Source organism: Oncorhynchus mykiss, chromosome 13 (genome assembly GCF_057628025.1).
Source record: "Oncorhynchus mykiss isolate SJ-2025 chromosome 13, ASM5762802v1, whole genome shotgun sequence".
NCBI classification, from domain to species: domain Eukaryota; kingdom Metazoa; phylum Chordata; class Actinopteri; order Salmoniformes; family Salmonidae; genus Oncorhynchus; species Oncorhynchus mykiss.
The window spans coordinates 84,047,453-84,073,870 of record NC_143034.1 but is presented as its reverse complement, the minus strand read 5'-3'; the positions used below and the strand labels follow the sequence as shown (position 1 = coordinate 84,073,870).

The window sequence follows — 26,418 nt, the reverse complement described above, 5'->3', positions numbered from 1 at the left end:
TATATATATATGTGTCAGAATGTACATAAATATACATATATATGTATAATATATGAAGAGATATATGATGATATATGCAGGGTAAGGTAAGGTATGAGCTGCAGTTCATCAGGAGAGAGAGAGTTACAGTAGAACAGGAACTCAAGGCATTTAGAGACTGGAGGAGAGGAAACAGTAGAACAGAGACGCAAGGCCTTTAGAGACTGGAGGAGAGGATTACAGTAGAACAGGGACTCGAGGACTTTAGAGACTGGAGGAGAGGATACAGTAGAACAGAGACGCAAGGCCTTTAGAGACTGGAGGAGAGGATTACAGTAGAACAGGGACTCGAGGACTTTAGAGACCGGAGGAGAGGATTACAGTAAAACAGGAACTCAAGGCCTTTAGAGACTGGAGGAGAGGATACAGTAGAACAGAGACGCAAGGCCTTTAGAGACTGGAGGAGAGGATTACAGTAGAACAGAGACTCAAGGCCTTTAGAGACTGGAGGAGAGGATTACAGTAGAACAGGGACTCAAGGCCTTTAGAGACTGGAGGAGAGGATTACAGTAGAACAGGGACTCAGGGCCTTTAGAGACTGGAGGAGAGGATTACAGTAGAACCTAGAGACTCAATGCCTTTAGAGACTGGAGGAGAGGATTACAGTAGAACAGAGACTCAAGGCCTTTATAAACCATAGAGACTGGAGGAGAGGATTACAGTAGAACAGGGACTCAAGGCCTTTAGAGACTGGAGGAGAGGGTTACAGTAGAACAGGGACTCAAGGCCTTTAGAGACTGGAGGAGAGTATTACAGTAGAACAGGGACTCAAGACCTTTAGAGACTGGATGAGAGGATTACAGTAAAACAGGGACTCAGGGCCTTTAGAGACTGGAGGAGAGGATTACAGTAGAACAGAGACTCAATGCCTTTAGAGACTGGAGGAGAGGATTAAAGTAGAACAGGGACTCAAGGCCTTTAGAGCCTGGAGGAGAGGATTACAGTAGAACAGGGACTCAAGGCCTTTAGAGACTGGAGGAGAGGATTGCAGTATAACAGGGACTCAAGGCCTTTATAAACCATAGAGACTGGAGGAGAGGGTTACAGTAGAACAGATACTCAAGGCCTTTAGAGACTGGAGGAGAGGGTTACAGTAGAACAGGGACTCAGGGCCTTTAGAGGATTACAGTAAAACAAGGACTAAGGGCCTTTAGAGACTGGAGGAGAGGGTTACAGTAGAACAGGAACTCGAGGCCTTTAGAGACTGGAGGAGAGGATTACAGTAGAACAGAGACTCGGGCCTTTAGAGACTGGAGGAGAGGATTACAGTAGAACAGGGACTCAAGGCCTTTAGAGACTGGAGGAGAGGATTACAGTAGAACAGGGACTCAAGGCCTTTAGAGACTGGAGGAGAGGATTACAGTAGAACAGGAACTCGAGGCATTTAGAGACTGGAGGAGAGGATTACAGTAAAACAGGGACTCGAGGCCTTTAGAGACTGGAGGAGAGGATTATAGTAAAACAGGGACTCGAGGCCTTTAGAGACTGGAGGAGAGGGTTACAGTAGAACAGGAACTTGAGGCCTTTAGAAACTGGAGGAGAGGATTACAGTAGAACAGGGACTCAAGGCCTTTATAAACCATAGAGACTGGAGGAGAGGATTACAGTAGAACAGGGACTCAAGGCCTTTAGAGACTGGAGGAGAGGATTACGGTAGAACAGAGACTCAAGGCCTTTAGAGACTGGAGGAGAGGATTACAGTAGAACATGGACTCAAGGCCTTTAGAGACTGGAGGAGAGGATTACAGTAGAACAGGGACTCAACTGAAACACCGCTAACCAAACAACAGTGCTAGGTGGCTGTGCTACAGAAACACCGCTAACCAAACAACAGTGCTAGGTGGCTGTGCAACTGAAACACTGCTAACCAAACAACAGTGCTAGGTGGCTGTGCAACTGAAACACTGCTAACCAAACAACAGCACTAGGTGGCTGTACTACTGAAACACCGCTAACCAAACAACAGAGCTAGGAGGCTAGATAGTTGTTTTCTTGTTGGAAGATCCACTCGTGGCTAAGTTTCAGCCTCCTGGATGAGGCAACCAGAGTTCTTGGGCTGATTTTGAGTTCATGGTGCCGTTGACCCTTAACAAGGGCCCCAGGATCAGTGGAATCAAAACATCCCCCATATCATGAAAATATATTTTACAGTAGGTATGAGGTACTTTTCTGCATAGTGTTTAATATGCATGGCTCTTTCAATGCCAATCCCACCCCTGGTGTGTGTGGCCAAAGAGCTCTATTTTTGTCTCAAATGGCTTGGTTCCAATCCAAGGGCCTTTCGCCATGGTGATTTTGCCATGGCGATGGATGTGAAATGGATTTGACATGTCTGTTACCTCATTATTAAACCCTCAGCGAAACAGGAAGCTACGGAAGACCACAACACAAGCTACGGAAGACCACAATACAAGCTACGGAAGACCACAACACAAGCTACACCACAATTCAACACAACACCACACTGTAACCCTTGTTCAACAGCAACACAACACTGTAACCCTTGTTCAACAGCAACACTACACTATAACCCTTGTTCAACAGCAGCACTACACTGTAACACTTGTTCAACAGCAACACCCCACTATAACCCTTGTTCAACAGCAACACCACACTATAACCCTTGTTCAACAGCAACACCACACTATAACCCTTGTTCAACAGCAACACCACACTATAACCCTTGTTCAACAGCATCACTACACTGTAACCTTGTTCAACAGCAACACCCCACTATAACCCTTGTTCAACAGCAACACCCCACTGTAACCTTGTTCAACAGCAACACCACACTATAACCCTTGTTCAACAGCAACACTACACTGTAATCCTTGTTCAACAGCAACACCCCACTATAACCCTTGTTCAACAGCAACACTACACTGTAACCTTGTTCAACAGCAACACCCCACTATAACCCTTGTTCAACAGCAACACTACACTGTGACCCTTGTTCAACAGCAACACCCCACAATAACCCTTGTTCAACAGCAACACTACACTGTAATCCTTGTTCAACAGCAACACCCCACTATAACCCTTGTTCAACAGCAACACTACAATGTAATCCTTGTTCAACAGCAACACCCCACTATAACCCTTGTTCAACAGCAACACTACACTGTAACCTTGTTCAACAGCAACACCCCACTATAACCCTTGTTCAACAGCAACACTACACTGTAACCTTGTTCAACAGCAACACCACACTATAACCCTTGTTCAACAGCAACACTACACTGTAATCCTTGTTCAACAGCAACACCCCACTATAACCCTTGTTCAACAGCAACACTACACTGTAACCTTGTTCAACAGCAACACCACACTATAACCCTTGTTCAACAGCAACACTACACTGTGACCCTTGTTCAACAGCAACACCCCACTATAACCCTTGTTCAACAGCAACACTACACTGTAATCCTTGTTCAACAGCAACACCCCACTATAACCCTTGTTCAACAGCAACACTACACTGTAACCTTGTTCAACAGCAACACCACACTATAACCCTTGTTCAACAGCAACACTACACTGTGACCCTTGTTCAACAGCAACACCCCACTATAACCCTTGTTCAACAGCAACACTACACTGTAACCTTGTTCAACAGCAACACTACACTGTGACCCTTGTTCAACAGCAACACCCCACTATAACCCTTGTTCAACAGCAACACTACACTATAACCCTTGTTCAACAGCAACACTACACTGTGACCCTTGTTCAACAGCAACACCCCACTATAACCCTTGTTCAACAGCAACACTACACTGTAACCTTGTTCAACAGCAACACTACACTGTAACCTTGTTCAACAGCAACACCCCACTATAACCCTTGTTCAACAGCAACACTACACTGTAACCTTGTTCAACAGCAACACCCCACTATAACCCTTGTTCAACAGCAACACTACACTGTAACCTTGTTCAACAGCAACACCCCACTATAACCCTTGTTCAGCAGCAACACTACACTGTAACACTTGTTCAACAGCAACACCAGACTGTAACCCATGTTCAACAGCAACACCCCACTATAACCCTTGTTCAACAGCAACACTACACTGTAACCCTTGTTCAACAGCAACACCCCACTGTAACTCTTGTTCAGCAGCAACACTACACTGTAACCCTTGTTCAACAGCAACACCAGACTGTAACCCTTGTTCAACAGCAACACCCCACTATAACCCTTGTTCAACAGCAACACTACACTGTAACCCTTGTTCAACAGCAACACCCCACTGTAACCCTTGTTCAACAGCAACACCCCACTGTAACTCTTGTTCAACAGCAGCACTACACTGTAATCCTTGTTCAACAGCAACACCCCACTATAACCCTTGTTCAACAGCAACACTACACTGTAACCTTGTTCAACAGCAACACCACACTATAACCCTTGTTCAACAGCAACACTACACTGTGACCCTTGTTCAACAGCAACACCCCACTATAACCCTTGTTCAACAGCAACACTACACTATAACCCTTGTTCAACAGCAACACTACACTGTGACCCTTGTTCAACAGCAACACCCCACTATAACCCTTGTTCAACAGCAACACTACACTGTAACCTTGTTCAACAGCAACACTACACTGTAACCTTGTTCAACAGCAACACCCCACTATAACCCTTGTTCAACAGCAACACTACACTGTAACCTTGTTCAACAGCAACACCCCACTATAACCCTTGTTCAACAGCAACACCCCACTATAACCCTTGTTCAACAGCAACACTACACTGTAACCCTTGTTCAACAGCAACACCAGACTGTAACCCTTGTTCAACAGCAACACCCCACTATAACCCTTGTTCAACAGCAACACTACACTGTAACCCTTGTTCAACAGCAACACCCCACTGTAACCCTTGTTCAACAGCAACACCCCACTGTAACCCTTGTTCAACAGCAACACCCCACTGTAACTCTTGTTCAACAGCAACACCAGACTGTAACCCTTGTTCAACAGCAACACTACACTGTAACCTTGTTCAACAGCAACACCCCACTATAACCCTTGTTCAACAGCAACACTACACTGTAACCTTGTTCAACAGCAACACCCCACTATAACCCTTGTTCAACAGCAACACTACACTGTAACCCTTGTTCAGCAGCAACACTACACTGTAACACTTGTTCAACAGCAACACCAGACTGTAACCCATGTTCAACAGCAACACCCCACTATAACCCTTGTTCAACAGCAACACTACACTGTAACCCTTGTTCAACAGCAACACCCCACTATAACCCTTGTTCAACAGCAACACTACACTGTAATCCTTGTTCAGCAGCAACACTACACTGTAACCCTTGTTCAACAGCAACACCCCACTATAACCTTGTTCAACAGCAACACTACACTGTAACCTTGTTCAACAGCAACACCCCACTATAACCCTTGTTCAACAGCAACACCCCACTATATCCCTTGTTAAGCAGCAACACCACACTGTAACCCTTGTTCAACAGCAACACCAGACTGTAACCCATGTTCAACAGCAACACCCCACTATAACCCTTGTTCAACAGCAACACTACACTGTAACCCTTGTTCAACAGCAACACCCCACTATAACCCTTGTTCAACAGCAACACTACACTGTAATCCTTGTTCAGCAGCAACACTACACTGTAAACCTTGTTCAACAGCAACACCAGACTGTAACCCTTGTTCAACAGCAACACCCCACTATAACCCTTGTTCAACAGCAACACTACACTGTAACCCTTGTTCAACAGCAACACCCCACTGTAACCCTTGTTCAACAGCAACACCCCACTGTAACTCTTGTTCAACAGCAACACTACACTGTAACCCTTGTTCAACAGCAACACTACACTGTAACCCTTGTTCAACAGCAACACCACACTATAACACTTGTTCAAAAGCAACACCCCACTATAACCCTTGTTCAACAGCAACACAACACTAGACTGTAACCCTTGTTCAACAGCAACAGCAACACTACACTGTAACCCTTGTTCAACAGCATCACTACACTATAACCCTTGTTCAACAGCATCACCCCACTATAACCCTTGTTCAACAGCAACACCCCACTATATCCCTTGTTAAGCAGCAACACCACACTGTAACCCTTGTTCAACAGCAACACCCCACTGTAACCCTTGTTCAACAGCAACACTACACTGTAACCCTTGTTCAACAGCAGCACAACACTATAACCCTTGTTGAACAGCAACACTACACTATAACCCTTGTTCAACAGCATCACTACACTATAACCCTTGTTCAACAGCAACACAAAACCACACTGTAACCCTTGTTCAACAGCAACACCCCACTATAACCCTTGTTCAACAACAACACTACACTATAACCCTTGTTCAACAGCAACACAACACTGTAATCCTTGTTCAACAGCAACACCCCACTATAACCCTTGTTCAACAGCAACACTACACTGTAACCCTTGTTCAACAGCAACACTACACTGTAATCCTTGTTCAGCAGCAACACTACACTGTAACCCTTGTTCAACAGCAACACCAGACTGTAACCCATGTTCAACAGCAACACCCCAACTATAACCCTTGTTCAACAGCAACACCCCACTATAACCCTTGTTCAACAGCAACACTACACTGTAACCCTTGTTCAACAGCAACACCCCACTGTAACCCTTGTTCAACAGCAACACTACACTGTAACCCTTGTTCAGCAGCAACACTACACTGTAACCCTTGTTCAACAGCAACACTACACTGTAACCCTTGTTCAGCAGCAACACTACACTGTAACCCTTGTTCAACAGCAACACCCCACTATAACCCTTGTTCAACAGCAACACTACACTGTAACCCTTGTTCAACAGCAACACCCCACTATAACCCTTGTTCAACAGCAACACTACACTGTAATCCTTGTTCAGCAGCAACACTACACTGTAAACCTTGTTCAACAGCAACACCAGACTGTAACCCTTGTTCAACAGCAACACCCCACTATAACCCTTGTTCAACAGCAACACTACACTGTAACCCTTGTTCAACAGCAACACCCCACTGTAACCCTTGTTCAACAGCAACACCCCACTGTAACTCTTGTTCAACAGCAACACTACACTGTAACCCTTGTTCAACAGCAACACTACACTGTAACCCTTGTTCAACAGCAACACCACACTATAACACTTGTTCAAAAGCAACACCCCACTATAACCCTTGTTCAACAGCAACACAACACTAGACTGTAACCCTTGTTCAACAGCAACAGCAACACTACACTGTAACCCTTGTTCAACAGCATCACTACACTATAACCCTTGTTCAACAGCATCACCCCACTATAACCCTTGTTCAACAGCAACACCCCACTATATCCCTTGTTAAGCAGCAACACCACACTGTAACCCTTGTTCAACAGCAACACCCCACTGTAACCCTTGTTCAACAGCAACACTACACTGTAACCCTTGTTCAACAGCAGCACAACACTATAACCCTTGTTGAACAGCAACACTACACTATAACCCTTGTTCAACAGCATCACTACACTATAACCCTTGTTCAACAGCAACACAAAACCACACTGTAACCCTTGTTCAACAGCAACACCCCACTATAACCCTTGTTCAACAGCAACACTACACTATAACCCTTGTTCAACAGCAACACAACACTGTAATCCTTGTTCAACAGCAACACCCCACTATAACCCTTGTTCAACAGCAACACTACACTATAACCTTGTTCAACAGTAACACTACACTGTAACCCTTGTTCAACAGCAACACCCCACTGTAACCCTTGTTCAACAGCATCACTACAATATAACCCTTGTTCAACAGCATCACTACACTACAACCCTTGTTCAACAGCAACACTACACTGTAACCCTTGTTCAACAGCAACACCACACTGTAACCCTTGTTCAACAGCAGCACTACACTACACTGTGACCCTTGTTCAACAGCTACACCCCACTATAACCCTTGTTCAACAGCAACACTACACCAGACTGTAACCCTTGTTCAACAGCATCATTACACTGTAACCCTTGTTCAACAGCAACACTACACCAGACTGTAACCCTTGTTCAACAGCAACACTACACTGTGACTCTTGTTCAACAGCAACACTACACTGTAACCCTTGTTCAACAGCAACACCCCACTATAACCCTTGTTCAACAGCAACACTACACTGTAACCCTTGTTTAACAGCAACACAACACTACACTGTAACCCTTGTTTAACAGCAACACCACACTATAACCCTTGTTCAACAGCAACACCACACTGTAACCCTTGTTCAACAGCAACACTACACTGTAACCCTTGTTCAACAGCAACACAACACTACACTGTAACCCTTGTTTAACAGCAACACCACACTATAACCCTTGTTCAACAGCAACACTACAACAGACTGTAACCCTTGTTCAACAGCATCATTACACTGTAACCCTTGTTCAACAGCAACATCCCACTATAACCCTTGTTCAACAGCAGCACTACACTGTAACCCTTGTTCAACAGCATCACTACACTGTAACCCTTGTTCAACAGCAACACCCCACTATAACCTTGTTCAACAGCAACACTACACTATAACCCTTGTTCAACAGCAACACTACACTATAACCCTTGTTCAACAGCAACACTACACTACACTGTAACCCTTGTTCAACAGCAACACAACACTACACTGTAACCCTTGTTTAACAGCAACACCCCACTATAACCCTTGTTCAACAGCAACACTACACTAAACCCTTGTTCAACAGCAACACTACACTAAACCCTTGTTCAACAGCAACACTACACTATAACCCTTGTTCAACAGCAACACTACACTGTAACCCTTGTTCAACAGCAACACTACACTATAACCCTTGTTCAACAGCAACACTACACTATAACCCTTGTTCAATAGCAACACCAGACTGTAACCCTTGTTCAACAGAAACACCACACTATAACCCTTGTTCAACAGCAACACTACACTGTAACCCTTGTTCAACAGCAACACACCACTACACTGTAACCCTTGTTTAACAGCAACACCCCACTATAACCCTTGTTTAACAGCAACACTACACTGTAACCCTTGTTCAACAGCATCATTACACTGTAACCCTTGTTCAACAGCAACACCCCAGTTACCCTTGTTCAACAGCAACACTACACTATAACCCTTGTTCAACAGCAACACTACACTGTAACCCTTGTTTTAAATGGATTGGGTGACAACAGCAACAACAGAAAAAACGACTTAAACTGTAACAGATGACATAGACCACAACTTTAAGCTGTAACAGATGACATAGACCACAACTTTAAACTGTAACAGATGACATAGACCACAACTATAAGCTGTAACAGATGACATAGACCACAACTTTAAGCTGTAACAGATGACATAGACCACAACTTTAAGCTGTAACAGATGACATAGACCACAACTATAAGCTGTAACAGATGACATAGACCACAACTTTAAGCTGTAACAGATGACATAGACCACAACTATAAGCTGTAACAGATGACATAGACCACAACTTTAACCTGGATATAAACAACTGTTTACCGAAAACCTCAAGGGATGACCTCACCAGAAAGAGCTCTCAGAGAGGTGAGAGTGGGTGAGCCAATCAGATATTAGATCATGGATAGGTAATCATCACCCCTTAAAGCTTTGGGGATAATAATAATAATAATAATAATAATAATAATAACATAAAATAATATAATAATAATGTATGAGGGGGGCGTGTACCTGGGGGGGTGGGGGGTGAGTCCCCCGGGGTCGTCACGGGCGACCTGTTATAGCCAAAGGAAGTGAATAGTGGAAGCAGTGGTTGATGGGTATGTGGAGGTGGAGGAGGCGGAGGAGGCAGGATATGGAACTGATGGAACGTGGTTTCGTTGCCGTTGACGACCGCTGAGATGGCGGGGGCGACCGTCGGCGTGGGAACGAGCTGTATCTTTTGAAACTGTTGGGTGTTAATGACTGTGCTCGGCAAACCTAGATACGATCACCGTGACGATGACACGACAACAAACAAACAAAAACAAACAACAACAAAAACAAAAAAATTGTAAGAGAAATCAAATTGAATTAAACCAATGAAAAACCTTAAATCACAAATCAATCGACAAGGTAACATGTTAGAGAGATGAACAAAGAGAGAGATGGAGGGAGGAGACGGACGGAGGGAATAGAGACGACTGTGACTAGGATGGAGAGAGGAGAGAAGAGGAGAAGGGTGGAAGGAGAGAGGAGAGGAATGGAGGCAGGAGAGGAGAGGATAGGAGAGAAGAGGAGAAGGGTGGAAGGAGAGAGGAGAGGAATGGAGGGAGGAGAGGAGGAGAGGAGAGGATAGGAGAGAAGAGGAGAAGGGTGGAAGGAGAGAGGAGAGGAATGGAGGGAGGAGAAGAATGGAGGGAGGAGACGATAGGAGAGGAGAGAAGAGGTGAAGGATAGAAGGAGAAGAGGAATGGAAGGAAGAGAGGATAGGAGAGGAGAGAAGAGGTGAAGGATAGAAGGAGGAGAGGAATGGAAGGAAGAGAGGATAGGAGAGGAGAGAAGAGGTGAAGGATAGAAGGAGGAGAGGAATGGAAGGAAGAGAGGAATGGAGGGAGGAGAGGATAGGAGAGGAGAGAAGAGGTGAAGGATAGAAGGAGGAGAGGAATGGAAGGAAGAGAGGATAGGAGAGGAGAGAAGAGGTGAAGGATAGAAGGAGGAGAGGAATGGAAGGAAGAGAGGAATGGAGGGAGGAGAGGATAGGAAAGGAAAAGGATGGAAGGAGGAGAGGAGAAGGATGGAAAGAGGAGAGGAGAGGAGAGGAGAGGAGAGGAGAGGAGAAGGATGGACGGAGGGGATGGAAGGAGGAGAGGAGAAGGATGGACGGAGGAGAGGAGAAGGACGGAAGGAGGAGAGGAGAGGGATGGAAGGAGGAGAGGAGAGGAGAGGAGAGGAGAGGAGAGGAGAAGGATGGACGGAGGGGATGGAAGGAGGAGAGGAGAAGGATGGAAGGAGGAGAGGAGAAGGACGGAAGGAGGAGAGGAGAGGGATGGAAGGAGGAGAGGAGAGGGATGGAAGGAGGAGAGGAGAGGGATGGAAGGAGGAGAGGAGAGGGGTGGAAGGAGGAGAGAGGAGAGGAGAGGAGAAGATAGGATAGGAGAGGAGAGGAAGGGAGAAGAGAAGAGGAGAGGAGAGGAGAGGAGAGGAGAGGAGAGGAGAGAATGTAACTGTGAACTCCCTCTGAACACAGCTGCCTTACGTACACTATGTACTCTGGGTGTGTGTGTATTAGTGGAACTGTGTGTGTGTGCGTGTGTGTGCGCGTGTGTGTGTGTGTGTGTGTGTGTGTGTGTGTGTGTGTGTGTGTGTGTGTGTGTGTGTGTGTGTGTGTGTGTGTGTGTGTGTGTGGAACTGAGCATCTGGTATGACTCACTTCATGCTCACTTTATGCTTTGGGAAGACCGATGATTCAACGATCAGTGGAACACACACACACACACACACACACACACACACACACAGAGGGTCAGCTGTAAGGTAGTTGGTATCATGACAGAGGGTCAGCTGGAAGGTAGTTGGTATTGTGACAGAGGGTCAGCTGTAAGGTAGTTGGTATCGTGACAGACGGTCAGCTGTAAGGTAGTTGGTATCGTGACAGACGGTCAGCTGTAAGGTAGTTGGTATCATGACAGAGGGTCAGCTGTAAGGTAGTTGGTATCATGACAGAGGGTCAGCTGTAAGGTAGTTGGTATCATAACAGAGGGTCAGCTGTAAGGTAGTTGGTATCATGACAGAGGGTCAGCTGTAAGGTAGTTGGTATCATGACAGAGGGTCAGTTGTAAGGTAGTTGGTACATGACAGAGGGTCAGCTGTAAGGTAGTTGGCATCGTGACAGAGGGTCAGCTGTAAGGTAATTGGTATCGTGACAGAGGGTCAGCTGTAAGGTAGTTGGTATCGTGACAGAGGGTCAGCTGGAAGGTAGTTGGTATCGTGACAGAGGGTCAGCTGGAAGGTAGTTGATATCGTGACAGAGGGTCAGCTGTAAGGTAGTTGGCATCGTGACAGAGTGTCAGCTGTAAGGTAATTGGTATCGTGACAGAGGGTCAGCTGGAAGGTAGTTGGTATCGTGACAGAGGGTCAGCTGTAAGGTAGTTGGTATCGTGACAGAGGGTCAGCTGGAAGGTAGTTGGTATCGTGACAGAGGGTCAGCTGGAAGGTAGTTGGTATCGTGACAGAGGGTCAGCTGTAAGGTAGTTGGCATCGTGACAGAGGGTCAGCTGTAAGGTAATTGGTATCGTGACAGAGGGTCAGCTGGAAGGTAGTTGGTATCGTGACAGAGGGTCAGCTGTAAGGTAGTTGGCATTGTGACAGAGGGTCAGCTGTAAGGTAGCTGGTATCGTGACAGAGGGTCAGCTGTAAGGTGTTGGTATCATGACAGAAGGTAAGGTAGTTGGTATCGTGACAGAGGGTCAGCTGTAAGGTAGTTGGTATCGTGACAGAGGGTCAGCTGTAGGGTTGTTTGGTATCATGACAGAGGGTCAGTTGTAAGGTAGTTGGTATCGTGACAGAGGGTCAGCTGTAAGGTAGTTGGTATCGTGACAGAGGGTCAGCTGTAAGGTAGTTGGTATCATGACAGAGGGTCAGCTGCACGGTAGATGTATGGTATCATGACAGAGGGTCAGCTGTGTTCATATCAGCAGTAGAGAAACAACCGACAGGAAGGACAAGAGTGAGAAGTTGTGCTTGTAGAGAGAGAAGAAGAAATTAGAGAAAGGATGTTGGGAGAAACAGCCAAACAGCCGATGTGAAACAAAACAGACAAACATGAAAAAAACAGACAGACAGACAGACCCCCCAAGGTACAGACCCCCCAGGGTACAGACCCCCCAAGGTACAGACCCCCCAGGGTACAGACCCCCCAAGGTACAGACCCCCAAGGTACAGACCCCCCAGGGTACAGACCCCCCAAGGTACAGACCCCCCAGGGTACAGACCCCCCAAGGTACAGACCCCCCAGGGTACAGACCCCCCAAGGTACAGACCCCCAGGGTACAGACCCCCCAGGGTACAGACCCCCCAAGGTACAGACCCCCCCAGGGTACAGACCCCCCAAGATACAGACCCCCCAAGGTACAGACCCCCCAAGGTATAGATATGACACCACTAGATACAGTGCCTTGCGAAAGTATTTGGCCCCCTTGAACTTTGCGACCTTTTGCCACATTTCAGACTTCAAACATAAAGATATAAAACTGTATTTTTTTGTGAAGAATCAACAACAAGTGGGACACAATCATGAAGTGGAACGACATTTATTGGATATTTCAAACTTTTTTAACAAATCAAAAACTGAAAAATTGGGCGTGCAGTTTTATATCTTTATGTTTGAAGCCTGAAATGTGGCAAAAGGTCGCAAAGTTCAAGGGGGCCGAATACTTTCGCAAGGCACTGTATGACACCACTAGAAATACATATGACACCACTAGATATAAATATGACACCACTAGATATAGATATGACACCACTAGATATAGATATGACACCACTACCTGCAGATATGAATGACACCACTACCTGCAGATAAGACACCACTAGATATAGATATGACACCACTAGGTGTAGATATGACACCACTAGATATAGATATGACACCACTAGATATAGATATGACACCACTAGGTGTAGATATGACACCACTAGGTATAGATATGACACCACTAGATATAGATATGACACCACTACCTGCAGATATGAATGACACCACTACCTGCAGATAAGACACCACTAGATATAGATATGACACCACTAGGTGTAGATATGACACCACTAGATATAGATATGACACCACTAGATATAGATATGACACCACTAGATATAGATATGACACCACTAGATATAGATATGACACCACTAGATATAGATATGACACCACTAGGTATAGATATGACACCACTAGATATAGAAATTACACCACTAGATATAGATATGACACCACTAGATATAAATATGACACCACTAGATATAGAAATTACACCACTAGATATAGATATGACACCACTAGATATAGATATGACACCACTAGGTGTAGATATGACACCACTAGGTATAGATATGACACCACTAGATATAGATATGACACCACTACCTGCAGATATGAATGACACCACTACCTGCAGATAAGACACCACTAGGTATAGATATGACACCACTAGATATAGATATGACACCACTACCTGCAGATATGAATGACACCACTACCTGCAGATAAGACACCACTAGGTATAGATATGACACCACTAGGTGTAGATATGACACCACTAGATATAGATATGACACCACTAGGTACATATATGACACCACTAGATATAGATATGACACCACTAGGTGTAGATATGACACCACTAGATATAGATATGACACCACTAGATATAGATATGACACCACTAGATATAGATATGACACCACTACCTGCAGATATGAATGACACCACTAGATATAGATATGACACCACTACCTGCAGATATGACACCACTAGGTGTAGATATGACACCACTAGATATAGATATGACACCACTAGGTGTAGATATGACACCACTAGATATAGATATGACACCACTACCTGCAGATATGAATGACACCACTAGGTGTAGATATGACACCACTAGATATAGATATGACACCACTACCTGCAGATAAGACACCACTAGATATAGATATGACACCACTAGGTGTAGATATGACACCACTAGATATAGATATGACACCACTAGATATAGATATGACACCACTAGGTACATATATGACACCACTAGGTACATATATGACACCACTAGGTGTAGATATGACACCACTAGGTGTAGATATGACACCACTAGATATATATATATATGACACCACTAGGTGTAGATATGACACCACTAGGTATAGATATGACACCACTAGATATAGATATGACACCACTACCTGCAGATAAGACACCACTAGATATAGATATGACACCACTAGATACATATATATCACACCACTATGTATAGATATGACACCACTAGATATAGATAAGACACCACTAGATATAGATAAGACACCACTAGATATATATATGACACCACTAGGTATAGATATGACACCACTAGGTACATATATGACACCACTAGGTACATATATGACACCACTAGGTACATATATGACACCACTAGATATAGATATGACACCACTAGGTGTAGATATGACACCACTAGGTGTAGATATGACACCACTAGATATATATATATATGACACCACTACCTGCAGATATGACACCACTACCTGCAGATATAACACCACTAGGTGTAGATATGACACCACTAGATATAGATATGACACCACTAGATATAGATATGACACCACTAGATATAGATATGACACCACTAGATATAGATATGACACCACTAGATATAGATATGACACCACTAGGTACATATATGACACCACTAGGTACATATATGACACCACTAGGTGTAGATATGACACCACTAGGTGTAGATATGACACCACTAGATATATATATATGACACCACTACCTGCAGATATGACACCACTACCTGCAGATATGACACCACTAGGTGTAGATATGACACCACTAGATATAGATATGACACCACTAGGTATAGATATGACACCACTAGGTGTAGATATGACACCACTAGATATAGATATGACACCACTAGATATAGATATGACACCACTAGATATAGATATGACACCACTAGGTATAGATATGACACCACTAGGTGTAGATATGACACCACTAGATATAGATATGACACCACTACCTGCAGATATGACACCACTAGGTGTAGATATGACACCACTGGATATAGTTATGACACCACTAGGTATAGATATGACACCACTAGGTGTAGATATGACACCACTAGATATAGATATGACACCACTAGATATAGATATGACACCACTACCTGCAGATATGACACCACTAGGTGTAGATATGACACCACTAGGTGTAGATATGACACCACTAGATATAGATATGACACCACTAGGTGTAGATATGACACCACTAGATATAGATATGACACCACTAGGTGTAGATATGACACCACTAGATATAGATATGACACCACTAGGTGTAGATATGACACCACTAGGTGTAGATATGACACCACTAGATATAGATATGACACCACTAGATATAGATATGACACCACTACCTGCAGATATGACACCACTACCTGCAGATATGACACCACTAGGTGTAGATATGACACCACTAGATATAGATATGACACCACTAGGTATAGATATGACACCACTAGGTGTAGATATGACACCACTAGATATAGATATGACACCACTAGATATAGATATGACACCACTAGGTGTAGATATGACACCACTAGGTGTAGATATGACACTACTAGGTGTAGATATGACACCACTAGGTGTAGATATGACACCACTAGGTGTAGATATGACACCACTAGATATAGATATGACACCATTAGGTATAGATTTGACACCACTAGATATGACACCACTAGGTGTAGATATGACGCCACTAGATGTAAATATGACACCACTAGATATAGATATGACACCACTAGATACCACTAGAGCTGTATCATTGCCTTTATCCGCTACGGATCCGCAGTCAAACGACCAACCCTCATCACTGTCTAACGCTCCCTAAAACACTTCTGTGGGCAGGCCTTTCTAATCGACCTGGCCCGGGTATCCTGGAAGGATATTGACCTCATCCCGTCAGTTGAGGATGCCTGGTCATTCTATAAAAGTAACTTCCTCACCATTTTAGATAAGCATGCTCCGTTCAAAAAATGCAGAACTAAGAACAGATACAGCCCTTGGTTCACCCCAGACCTGACTGCCCTCGACCAGCACAAAAACATCCTGTGGCGGACTGCACTAACATCGAATAGTCCCCGCGATATGCAACTGTTCAGGGAAGTCCGGAACCAATACACGCAGTCAGTCAGGAAAGCTAAGGCCAGCTTCTTCAGGCAGAAGTTTGCATCCTGTAGCTCCAACTCCAAAAAGTTATGGGACACTGTGAAGTCCATGGAGAACAAGAGCACCTCCTCCCAGCTGCCCACTGCACTGAGGCTAGGAAACATTGTCACCACCGATAAATCCATGATTATCGAAAACTTCAACAAGCATTTCTCAGCGGCTGGCCATGCCTTCCACCTGGCTACTCCAACCTCGGTCAACAGCTCCGCCCCCCCCGCAGCTACTCGCCCAAACCTCTCCAGGTTCTCCTTTACCCAAATCCAGATAGCAGATGTTCTGAAAGAGCTGCAAAACCTGGACCCGTACAAATCAGCTGGGCTTGACAATCTGGACCCTCTATTTCTGAAACTATCCGCCGCCATTGTCGCAACCCCTATTACCAGCCTGTTCAACCTCTCTTTCATATCGTCTGAGATCCCCAAGGATTGGAAAGCTGCCGCAGTCATCCCCCTCTTCAAAGGGGGAGACACCCTGGACCCAAACTGTTACAGACCTATATCCATCCTGCCCTGCCTATCTAAGGTCTTTGAAAGCCAAGTCAACAAACAGGTCACTGACCATCTCGAATCCGACCGTACATTCTCCGCTGTGCAATCTAGCCACGCTTAAGGTACTAAACAACATCATAACCGCCATCGATAAGAGACATTACTGTGCAGCCGTCTTCATCGACCTGGCCAAGGCTTTCGACTCTGTCAATCACCATATTCTTATCGGCAGACTCAGTAGCCTTGGTTTTTCTGATGACTGCCTTGCCTGGTTCACCAACTACTTTGCAGACAGAGTTCAGTGTGTCAAATCGGAGGGCATGCTGTCCGGTCCTCTGGCAGTCTCTATGGGGGTGCCACAGGGTTCAATTCTCGGGCCGACTCTTTTCTCTGTATATATTAATGATGTTGCTCTTGCTGCGGGCGATTCCCTGATCCACCTCTACGCAGACGACACCATTCTATATACTTCCGGCCCGTCCTTGGACACTGTGCTATCTAACCTCCAAACGAGCTTCAATGCCATACAGCACTCCTTCCGTGGCCTCCAACTGCTCTTAAACGCTAGTAAAACCAAATGCATGCTTTTCAACCGTTCGCTGCCTGCACCCGCTCGCCTGACTAGCATCACCACCCTGGATGGTTCCGACCTAGAATATGTGGACATCTATAAGTACCTAGGTGTCTGGCTAGACTGTAAACTCTCCTTCCAAACTCATATCAAACATCTCCAATCTAAAATCAAATCTAGAATCGGCTTTCTATTCCGAAACAAAGCCTCCTTCACTCACGCCGCCAAACTTACCCTAGAAAAACTGACTATCCTACCGATCCTCGACTTTGGCGATGTCATCTACAAAATAGCTTCCAATACTCTACTCAGCAAACTGGATGCAGTCTATCACTGTGCCATCCGTTTTGTCACCAAAGCCCCTTATACCACCCACCACTGCGACCTGTATGCTCTAGTCGGCTGGCCCTCGCTACATATTCGTCACCAGACCCACTGGCTCCAGGTCATCTACAAGTCCATGCTAGGTAAAGCTCCGCCTTATCTCAGTTCACTGGTCACGATGGCAACACCCACCAGTAGCACGCGCTCCAGCAGGTGTATCTCACTGATCATCCCTAAAGCCAACACCTCATTTGGCCGCCTTTCGTTCCAGTTCTCTGCTGCCTGCGACTGGAATGAATTGCAAAAATCGCTGAAGTTGGAGACTTTTATCTCCCTCACCAACTTCAAACATCTGCTATCTGAGCAGCTAACCGATCGCTGCAGCTGTACATAGTCTATCGGTAAATAGCCCACCCATTTTTACCTACCTCATCCCCATACTGTTTATATTTATTTACTTTTCTGCTCTTTTGCACACCAGTATCTCTACCTGCACATAACCATCTGATCATTTATCACTCCAGTGTTAATCTGCTAAATTTTAATTATTCACCTACCTCCTCATGCCTTTTGCACACAATGTATATAGACTCTCTTTTTTTTCTACTGTGTTATTGACTTGTTAATTGTTTATTCCATGTGTAACTCTGTGTTGTCTGCTCATACTGCTATGCTTTATCTTGACCAGGTCGCAGTTGCAAATAAGAACTTGTTCTCAACTAGCCTACCTGGTTAAATGAAGGTGTTCTCAACTAGCCTACCTGGTTAAATAAAGGTGTTCTCAACCAGCCTACCTGGGTAAATAAAGGTGTTCTCAACTAGCCTACCTGGTTAAATAAAGGTGTTCTCAACTAGCCTACCTGGTTAAATAAAGGTGTTCTCAACTAGCCTACCTGGTTAAATAAAGGTGTTCTCAACTAGCCTACCTGGTTAAATAAAGGTGTTCTCAACTAGCCTACCTGGTTAAATAAAGGTGTTCTCAACTAGCCTACCTGGTTAAATAAAGGTGTTCTCAACTAGCCTACCTGGTTAAATAAAGGTGTTCTCAACTAGCCTACCTGGTTAAATAAAGGTGTTCTCAACTGGCCTACCTGGTTAAATGAAGGTGTTCTCAACTAGCCTACCTGGGTAAATAAAGGTGTTCTCAACTAGCCTACCTGGTTAAATAAAGGTGTTCTCAACTGGCCTACCTGGTTAAATGAAGGTGTTCTCAACTGGCCTACCTGGTTAAATAAAGGTGTTCTCAACTAGCCTACCTGGTTAAATAAAGGTGTTCTCAACTAGCCTACCTGGTTAAATAAAGGTGTTCTCAACTAGCCTACCTGGTTAAATAAAGGTGTTCTCAACTGGCCTACCTGGTTAAATAAAGGTGTTCTCAACTAGCCTACCTGGTTAAATAAAGGTGTTCTCAACTAGCCTACCTGGTTAAATAAAGGTGTTCTCAACTAGCCTACCTGGTTAAATAAAGGTGAAATAAAAAAATAAAAAAATATCAGACTGGTAGCTTAGCTCCCTCTACTGGTTCAGTCGTGGAACAGCACCTAGTCACACAGTCCAGTCAGCAGTAGACAATGCAGGCTGGTTGATAGATAGAGCTGTATCAGACTGGTAGCTTAGCTCCCTCTACTGGTTCAGTCGTGGAACAGCACCTAGTCACACAGTCCAGTCAGCAGTAGACAATGCAGGCTGGTTGATAGATAGAGCTGTATAAGACTGGTAGCTTAGCTCCCTCTACTGGTTCAGTCGTGGAACAGCACCTAGTCACACAGTCCAGTCAGCAGTAGACAATGCAGGCTGGTTGATAGATAGAGCTGTATCAGACTGGTAGCTTAGCTCCCTCTACTGGTTCAGTCGTGGAACAGCACCTAGTCACACAGTCCAGTCAGCAGTAGACAATGCAGGCTGGTTGATAGATAGAGCTGTATCAGACTGGTAGCTTAGCTCCCTCTACTGGTTCAGTCGTGGAACAGCACCTAGTCACACAGTCCAGTCAGCAGTAGACAATGCAGGCTGGTTGATAGATAGAGCTGTATCAGACTGGTAGCTTAGCTCCCTCTACTGGTTCAGTCGTGGAACAGCACCTAGTCACACAGTCCAGTCAGCAGTAGACAATGCAGGCTGGTTGATAGATAGAGCTGTATCAGACTGGTAGCTTAGCTCCCTCTACTGGTTCAGTCGTGGAACAGCACCTAGTCACACAGTCCAGTCAGCAGTAGACAATGCAGGCTGGTTGATAGATAGAGCTGTATCAGACTGGTAGCTTAGCTCCCTCTACTGGTTCAGTCGTGGAACAGCACCTAGTCACACAGTCCAGTCAGCAGTAGACAATGCAGGCTGGTTGATAGATAGAGCTGTATCAGACTGGTAGCTTAGCTCCCTCTACTGGTTCAGTCGTGGAACAGCACCTAGTCACACAGTCCAGTCAGCAGTAGACAATGCAGGCTGGTTGATAGATAGAGCTGTATCAGACTGGTAGCTTAGCTCCCTCTACTGGTTCAGTCGTGGAACAGCACCTAGTCACACAGTCCAGTCAGCAGTAGACAATGCAGGCTGGTTGATAGATAGAGCTGTATCAGACTGGTAGCTTAGCTCCCTCTACTGGTTCAGTCGTGGAACAGCACCTAGTCACACAGTCCAGTCAGCAGTAGACAATGCAGGCTGGTTGATAGATAGAGCTGTATCAGACTGGTAGCTTAGCTCCCTCTACTGGTTCAGTCGTGGAACAGCACCTAGTCACACAGTCCAGTCAGCAGTAGACAATGCAGGCTGGTTGATAGATAGAGCTGTATCAGACTGGTAGCTTAGCTCCCTCTACTGGTTCAGTCGTGGAACAGCACCTAGTCACACAGTCCAGTCAGCAGTAGACAATGCAGGCTGGTTGATAGATAGAGCTGTATCAGACTGGTAGCTTAGCTCCCTCTACTGGTTCAGTCGTGGAACAGCACCTAGTCACACAGTCCAGTCAGCAGTAGACAATGCAGGCTGGTTGATAGATAGAGCTGTATCAGACTGGTAGCTTAGCTCCCTCTACTGGTTCAGTCGTGGAACAGCACCTAGTCACACAGTCCAGTCAGCAGTAGACAATGCAGGCTGGTTGATAGATAGAGCTGTATCAGACTGGTAGCTTAGCTCCCTCTACTGGTTCAGTCGTGGAACAGCACCTAGTCACACAGTCCAGTCAGCAGTAGACAATGCAGGCTGGTTGATAGATAGAGCTGTATCAGACTGGTAGCTTAGCTCCCTCTACTGGTTCAGTCGTGGAACAGCACCTAGTCACACAGTCCAGTCAGCAGTAGACAATGCAGGCTGGTTGATAGATAGAGCTGTATCAGACTGGTAGCTTAGCTCCCTCTACTGGTTCAGTCGTGGAACAGCACCTAGTCACACAGTCCAGTCAGCAGTAGACAATGCAGGCTGGTTGATAGATAGAGCTGTATCAGACTGGTAGCTTAGCTCCCTCTACTAGACTCTAACAGGGCTGTACTGCAGGTTAGACTCTAACAGGGCTGTACTGCAGGTTAGACTCTAACAGGGCTGTACTGCAGGTTAGACTCTAACAGGGCTGTACTGCAGGTTAGACTCTAACAGGGATGTACTACAGGTTAGACTCTAACAGGGCTGTACTGCAGGTTAGACTCTAACAGGGCTGTACTGCAGGTTAGACTAACAGGGCTGTACTGCAGGTTAGACTCTAACAGGGCTGTACTGCAGGTTAGACTCTAACAGGGATGTACTGCAGGTTAGACTCTAACAGGGCTGTACTGCAGGTTAGACTCTAACAGGGATGTACTACAGGTTAGACTCTAACAGGGCTGTACTGCAGGTTAGACTCTAACAGGGATGTACTACAGGTTAGACTCTAACAGGGCTGTACTACAGGTTAGACTCTAACAGGGCTGTACTACAGGTTAGACTCTAACAGGGATGTACTGCAGGTTAAAGGATAATTCCCGAGAACCCAAAAGAACACGCACAAACACACACCTGTTCTCTTGTTGATGACCTCCACTATTGTAGAAGGGAAGTAGCCCACGCGGTCATTTCCTGTACGGTTGTCATGGATACAGCCCTTCCAGCGCCCGTCAACATGCTGCTCGAGAACCTGCCAGAGAAAACAAAGAAATTCAACGTAGCAGAGTAGAATATAATAAACAGAGAACGGAAGAATAGAGTAGAATAGAGTAGAATATAATAAACAGAGAACAGAAGAATATAGTAGAATATAATAAACAGAGAACAGAAGAATAGAATACAATAGAGTAGAATATAATAAACAGAGAACGGAACAATAGAGTACAATAGAGTAGAATATAATAAACAGAGAACGGAACAATAGAGTACAATAGAGTAGAATATAATAAACAGAGAACAGTAGAATAGAGTAGAATAGAGTAGAATATAATAAACAGAGAACAGAAGAATAGAGTAGAATATAATAAACAGAGAACAGAAGAATAGAGTAGAATATAATAAACAGAGAACAGAAGAATAGAGTAGAATAGAGTAGAATATAATAAACAGAGAACAGTAGAATAGAGTAGAATATAATAAACAGAGAACAGAAGAATAGAGTACAATAGAGTAGAATATAATAAACAGAGAACAGAAGAATAGAGTAGAATATAATAAACAGAGAACGGAAGAATAGAGTACAACAGAGTAGAATATAATAAACAGAGAACAGAAGAATAGAGTACAATAGAGTAGAATATAATAAACAGAGAACAGAAGAATAAAGTAGAATATAATAAACAGAGAACAGAAGAATAGAGTAGAATATAATAAACAGAGAACGGAAGAATAGAGTAGAATAGAGTAGAAATAATAAACAGAGAACAGAAGAATAGAGTAGAATAGAGTAGAATATAATAAACAGAGAACAGAAGAATAGAGTACAATAGAGTAGAATATAATAAACAGAGAACAGTAGAATAGGGTAGAATATAATAAACAGAGAACAGTAGAATAGAGTAGAATAGAGTAGAATATAATAAACAGAGAACAGAAGAATAGAGTAGAATATAATAAACAGAGAACAGAAGAATAGAGTACAATAGAGTAGAATATAATAAACAGAGAACAGAAGAATAGAGTAGAATAGAGTAGAATATAATAAACAGAGAACAGTAGAATAGAGTACAATAGAGTAGAATATAATAAACAGAGAACAGTAGAATAGAGTACAATAGAGTAGAATATAATAAACAGAGAACAGAAGAATAGAGTAGAATAGAGTAGAATATAATAAACAGAGAACAGTAGAATAGAGTACAATAGAGTAGAATATAATAAACAGAGAACAGTAGAATAGAGTACAATAGAGTAGAATATAATAAACAGAGAACAGAAGAATAGAGTACAATAGAGTAGAATATAATAAACAGAGAACAGAAGAATAGAGTAGAATATAATAAACAGAGAACAGAAGAATAGAGTAGAATATAATAAACAGAGAACAGAAGAATAGAGTACAATATAGTAGAATATAATAAACAGAGAACAGAAGAATAGAGTAGAATATAATAAACAGAGAACAGAAGAATAGAGTAGAATATAATAAACAGAGAACGGAAGAATAGAGTAGAATAGAGTAGAAATAATAAACAGAGAACAGAAGAATAGAGTAGAATAGAGTAGAATATAATAAACAGAGAACAGAAGAATAGAGTACAATAGAGTAGAATATAATAAACAGAGAACAGTAGAATAGAGTAGAATAGAGTAGAATATAATAAACAGAGAACAGAAGAATAGAGTACAATAGAGTAGAATATAATAAACAGAGAACAGTAGAATAGAGTAGAATATAATAAACAGAGAACAGAAGAATAGAGTAGAATATAATAAACAGAGAACAGAAGAATAGAGTACAATAGAGTAGAATATAATAAACAGAGAACAGTAGAATAGAGTAGAATATAATAAACAGAGAACAGTAGAATAGAGTAGAATATAATAAACAGAGAACAGAAGAATAGAGTAGAATAGAGTAGAATATAATAAACAGAGAACAGAAGAATATAGTAGAATATAATAAACAGAGAACAGAAGAATAGAATACAATAGAGTAGAATATAATAAACAGAGAACGGAAGAATAGAGTAGAATAGAGTAGAATATAATAAACAGAGAACAGAAGAATAGAGTACAATAGAGTAGAATATAATAAACAAAGAACAGTAGAATAGAGTAGAATATAATAAACAGAGAACAGTAGAATAGAGTAGAATATAATAAACAGAGAACAGAAGAATAGAGTAGAATAGAGTAGAATATAATAAACAGAGAACAGAAGAATATAGTAGAATATAATAAACAGAGAACAGAAGAATAGAATACAATAGAGTAGAATATAATAAACAGAGAACGGAAGAATAGAGTAGAATAGAGTAGAATATAATAAACAGAGAACAGAAGAATAGAGTAGAATAGAGTAGAATATAATAAACAGAGAACAGTAGAATATAGTAGAATATAATAAACAGAGAACAGAAGAATAGAGTACAATAGAGTAGAATATAATAAACAGAGAACAGTAGAATAGAGTAGAATATAATAAACAGAGAACGGAAGAATAGAGTAGAATAGAGTAGAATATAATAAACAGAGAACAGAAGAATAGAGTAGAATATAATAAACAGAGAACGGAAGAATAGAATACAATAGAGTAGAATATAATAAACAGAGAACGGAAGAATAGAGTAGAATAGAGTAGAATATAATAAACAGAGAACAGAAGAATAGAGTAGAATAGAGTAGAATATAATAAACAGAGAACGGAAGAATAGAATACAATAGAGTAGAATATAATAAACAGAGAACGGAAGAATAGAGTAGAATAGAGTAGAATATAATAAACAGAGAACAGAAGAATATAGTAGAATATAATAAACAGAGAACAGAAGAATAGAGTAGAATATAATAAACAGAGAACAGAAGAATAGAGTAGAATATAATAAACAGAGAACAGAAGAATAGAGTAGAATAGAGTAGAATATAATAAACAGAGAACAGTAGAATAGAGTAGAATATAATAAACAGAGAACAGAAGAATAGAGTAGAATAGAGTAGAATATAATAAACAGAGAACAGAAGAATAGAGTAGAATAGAGTAGAATATAATAAACAGAGAACAGAAGAATAGAGTAGAATATAATAAACAGAGAACAGAAGAATAGAGTAGAATAGAGTAGAATATAATAAACAGAGAACAGAAGAATAGAGTACAATAGAGTAGAATATAATAAACAGAGAACAGAAGAATAGAGTAGAATATAATAAACAGAGAACAGAAGAATAGAGTAGAATATAATAAACAGAGAACAGAAGAATAGAGTAGAATAGAGTAGAATATAATAAACAGAGAACAGAAGAATAGAGTAGAATAGAGTAGAATATAATAAACAGAGAACAGAAGAATAGAGTAGAATATAATAAACAGAGAACAGAAGAATAGAGTAGAATAGAGTAGAATATAATAAACAGAGGACAGAAGAATAGAGTACAATAGAGTAGAATATAATAAACAGAGAACAGAAGAATAGAGTAGAATATAATAAACAGAGAACAGAAGAATAGAGTAGAATATAATAAACAGAGAACAGAAGAATAGAGTACAATAGAGTAGAATATAATAAACAGAGAACAGTAGAATAGAGTAGAATATAATAAACAGAGAACGGAAGAATAGAGTAGAATATAATAAACAGAGAACAGTAGAATAGAGTAGAATATAATAAACAGAGAACAGAAGAATAGAGTAGAATAGAGTAGAATATAATAAACAGAGAACAGAAGAATAGAGTACAATAGAGTAGAATATAATAAACAGAGAACAGAAGAATAGAGTACAATAGAGTAGAATATAATAAACAGAGAACAGAAGAATAGAGTAGAATATAATAAACAGAGAACGGAAGAATAGAGTAGAATATAATAAACAGAGAACAGTAGAA

General features: G+C 42.6%; 1 protein-coding gene across 9 annotated transcripts in view; it reads right to left on the bottom strand.

Moving 5' to 3' along the window:
* caskin1 (CASK interacting protein 1) overlaps positions 1–26,418 on the bottom strand; it is a 137,197-nt gene that overhangs the window by 38,708 nt on the left and 72,071 nt on the right. For 5 of the 9 annotated variants that reach the window (XM_090194515.1, XM_090194513.1, XM_090194511.1 and 2 more), the window contains exons 10-11: positions 22,448–22,565; positions 9,806–10,054 (exon numbers count right to left, since the gene is read on the bottom strand). In XM_090194515.1, coding sequence (XP_090050641.1) covers positions 9,806–10,054; positions 22,448–22,565 — 367 coding nt within the window. The remainder of the gene's footprint in view (positions 1–9,805; positions 10,055–22,447; positions 22,566–26,418) is intronic. The other 4 variants (XM_090194519.1, XM_090194517.1, XM_090194516.1 and 1 more) reach the window with 1 other exon arrangement.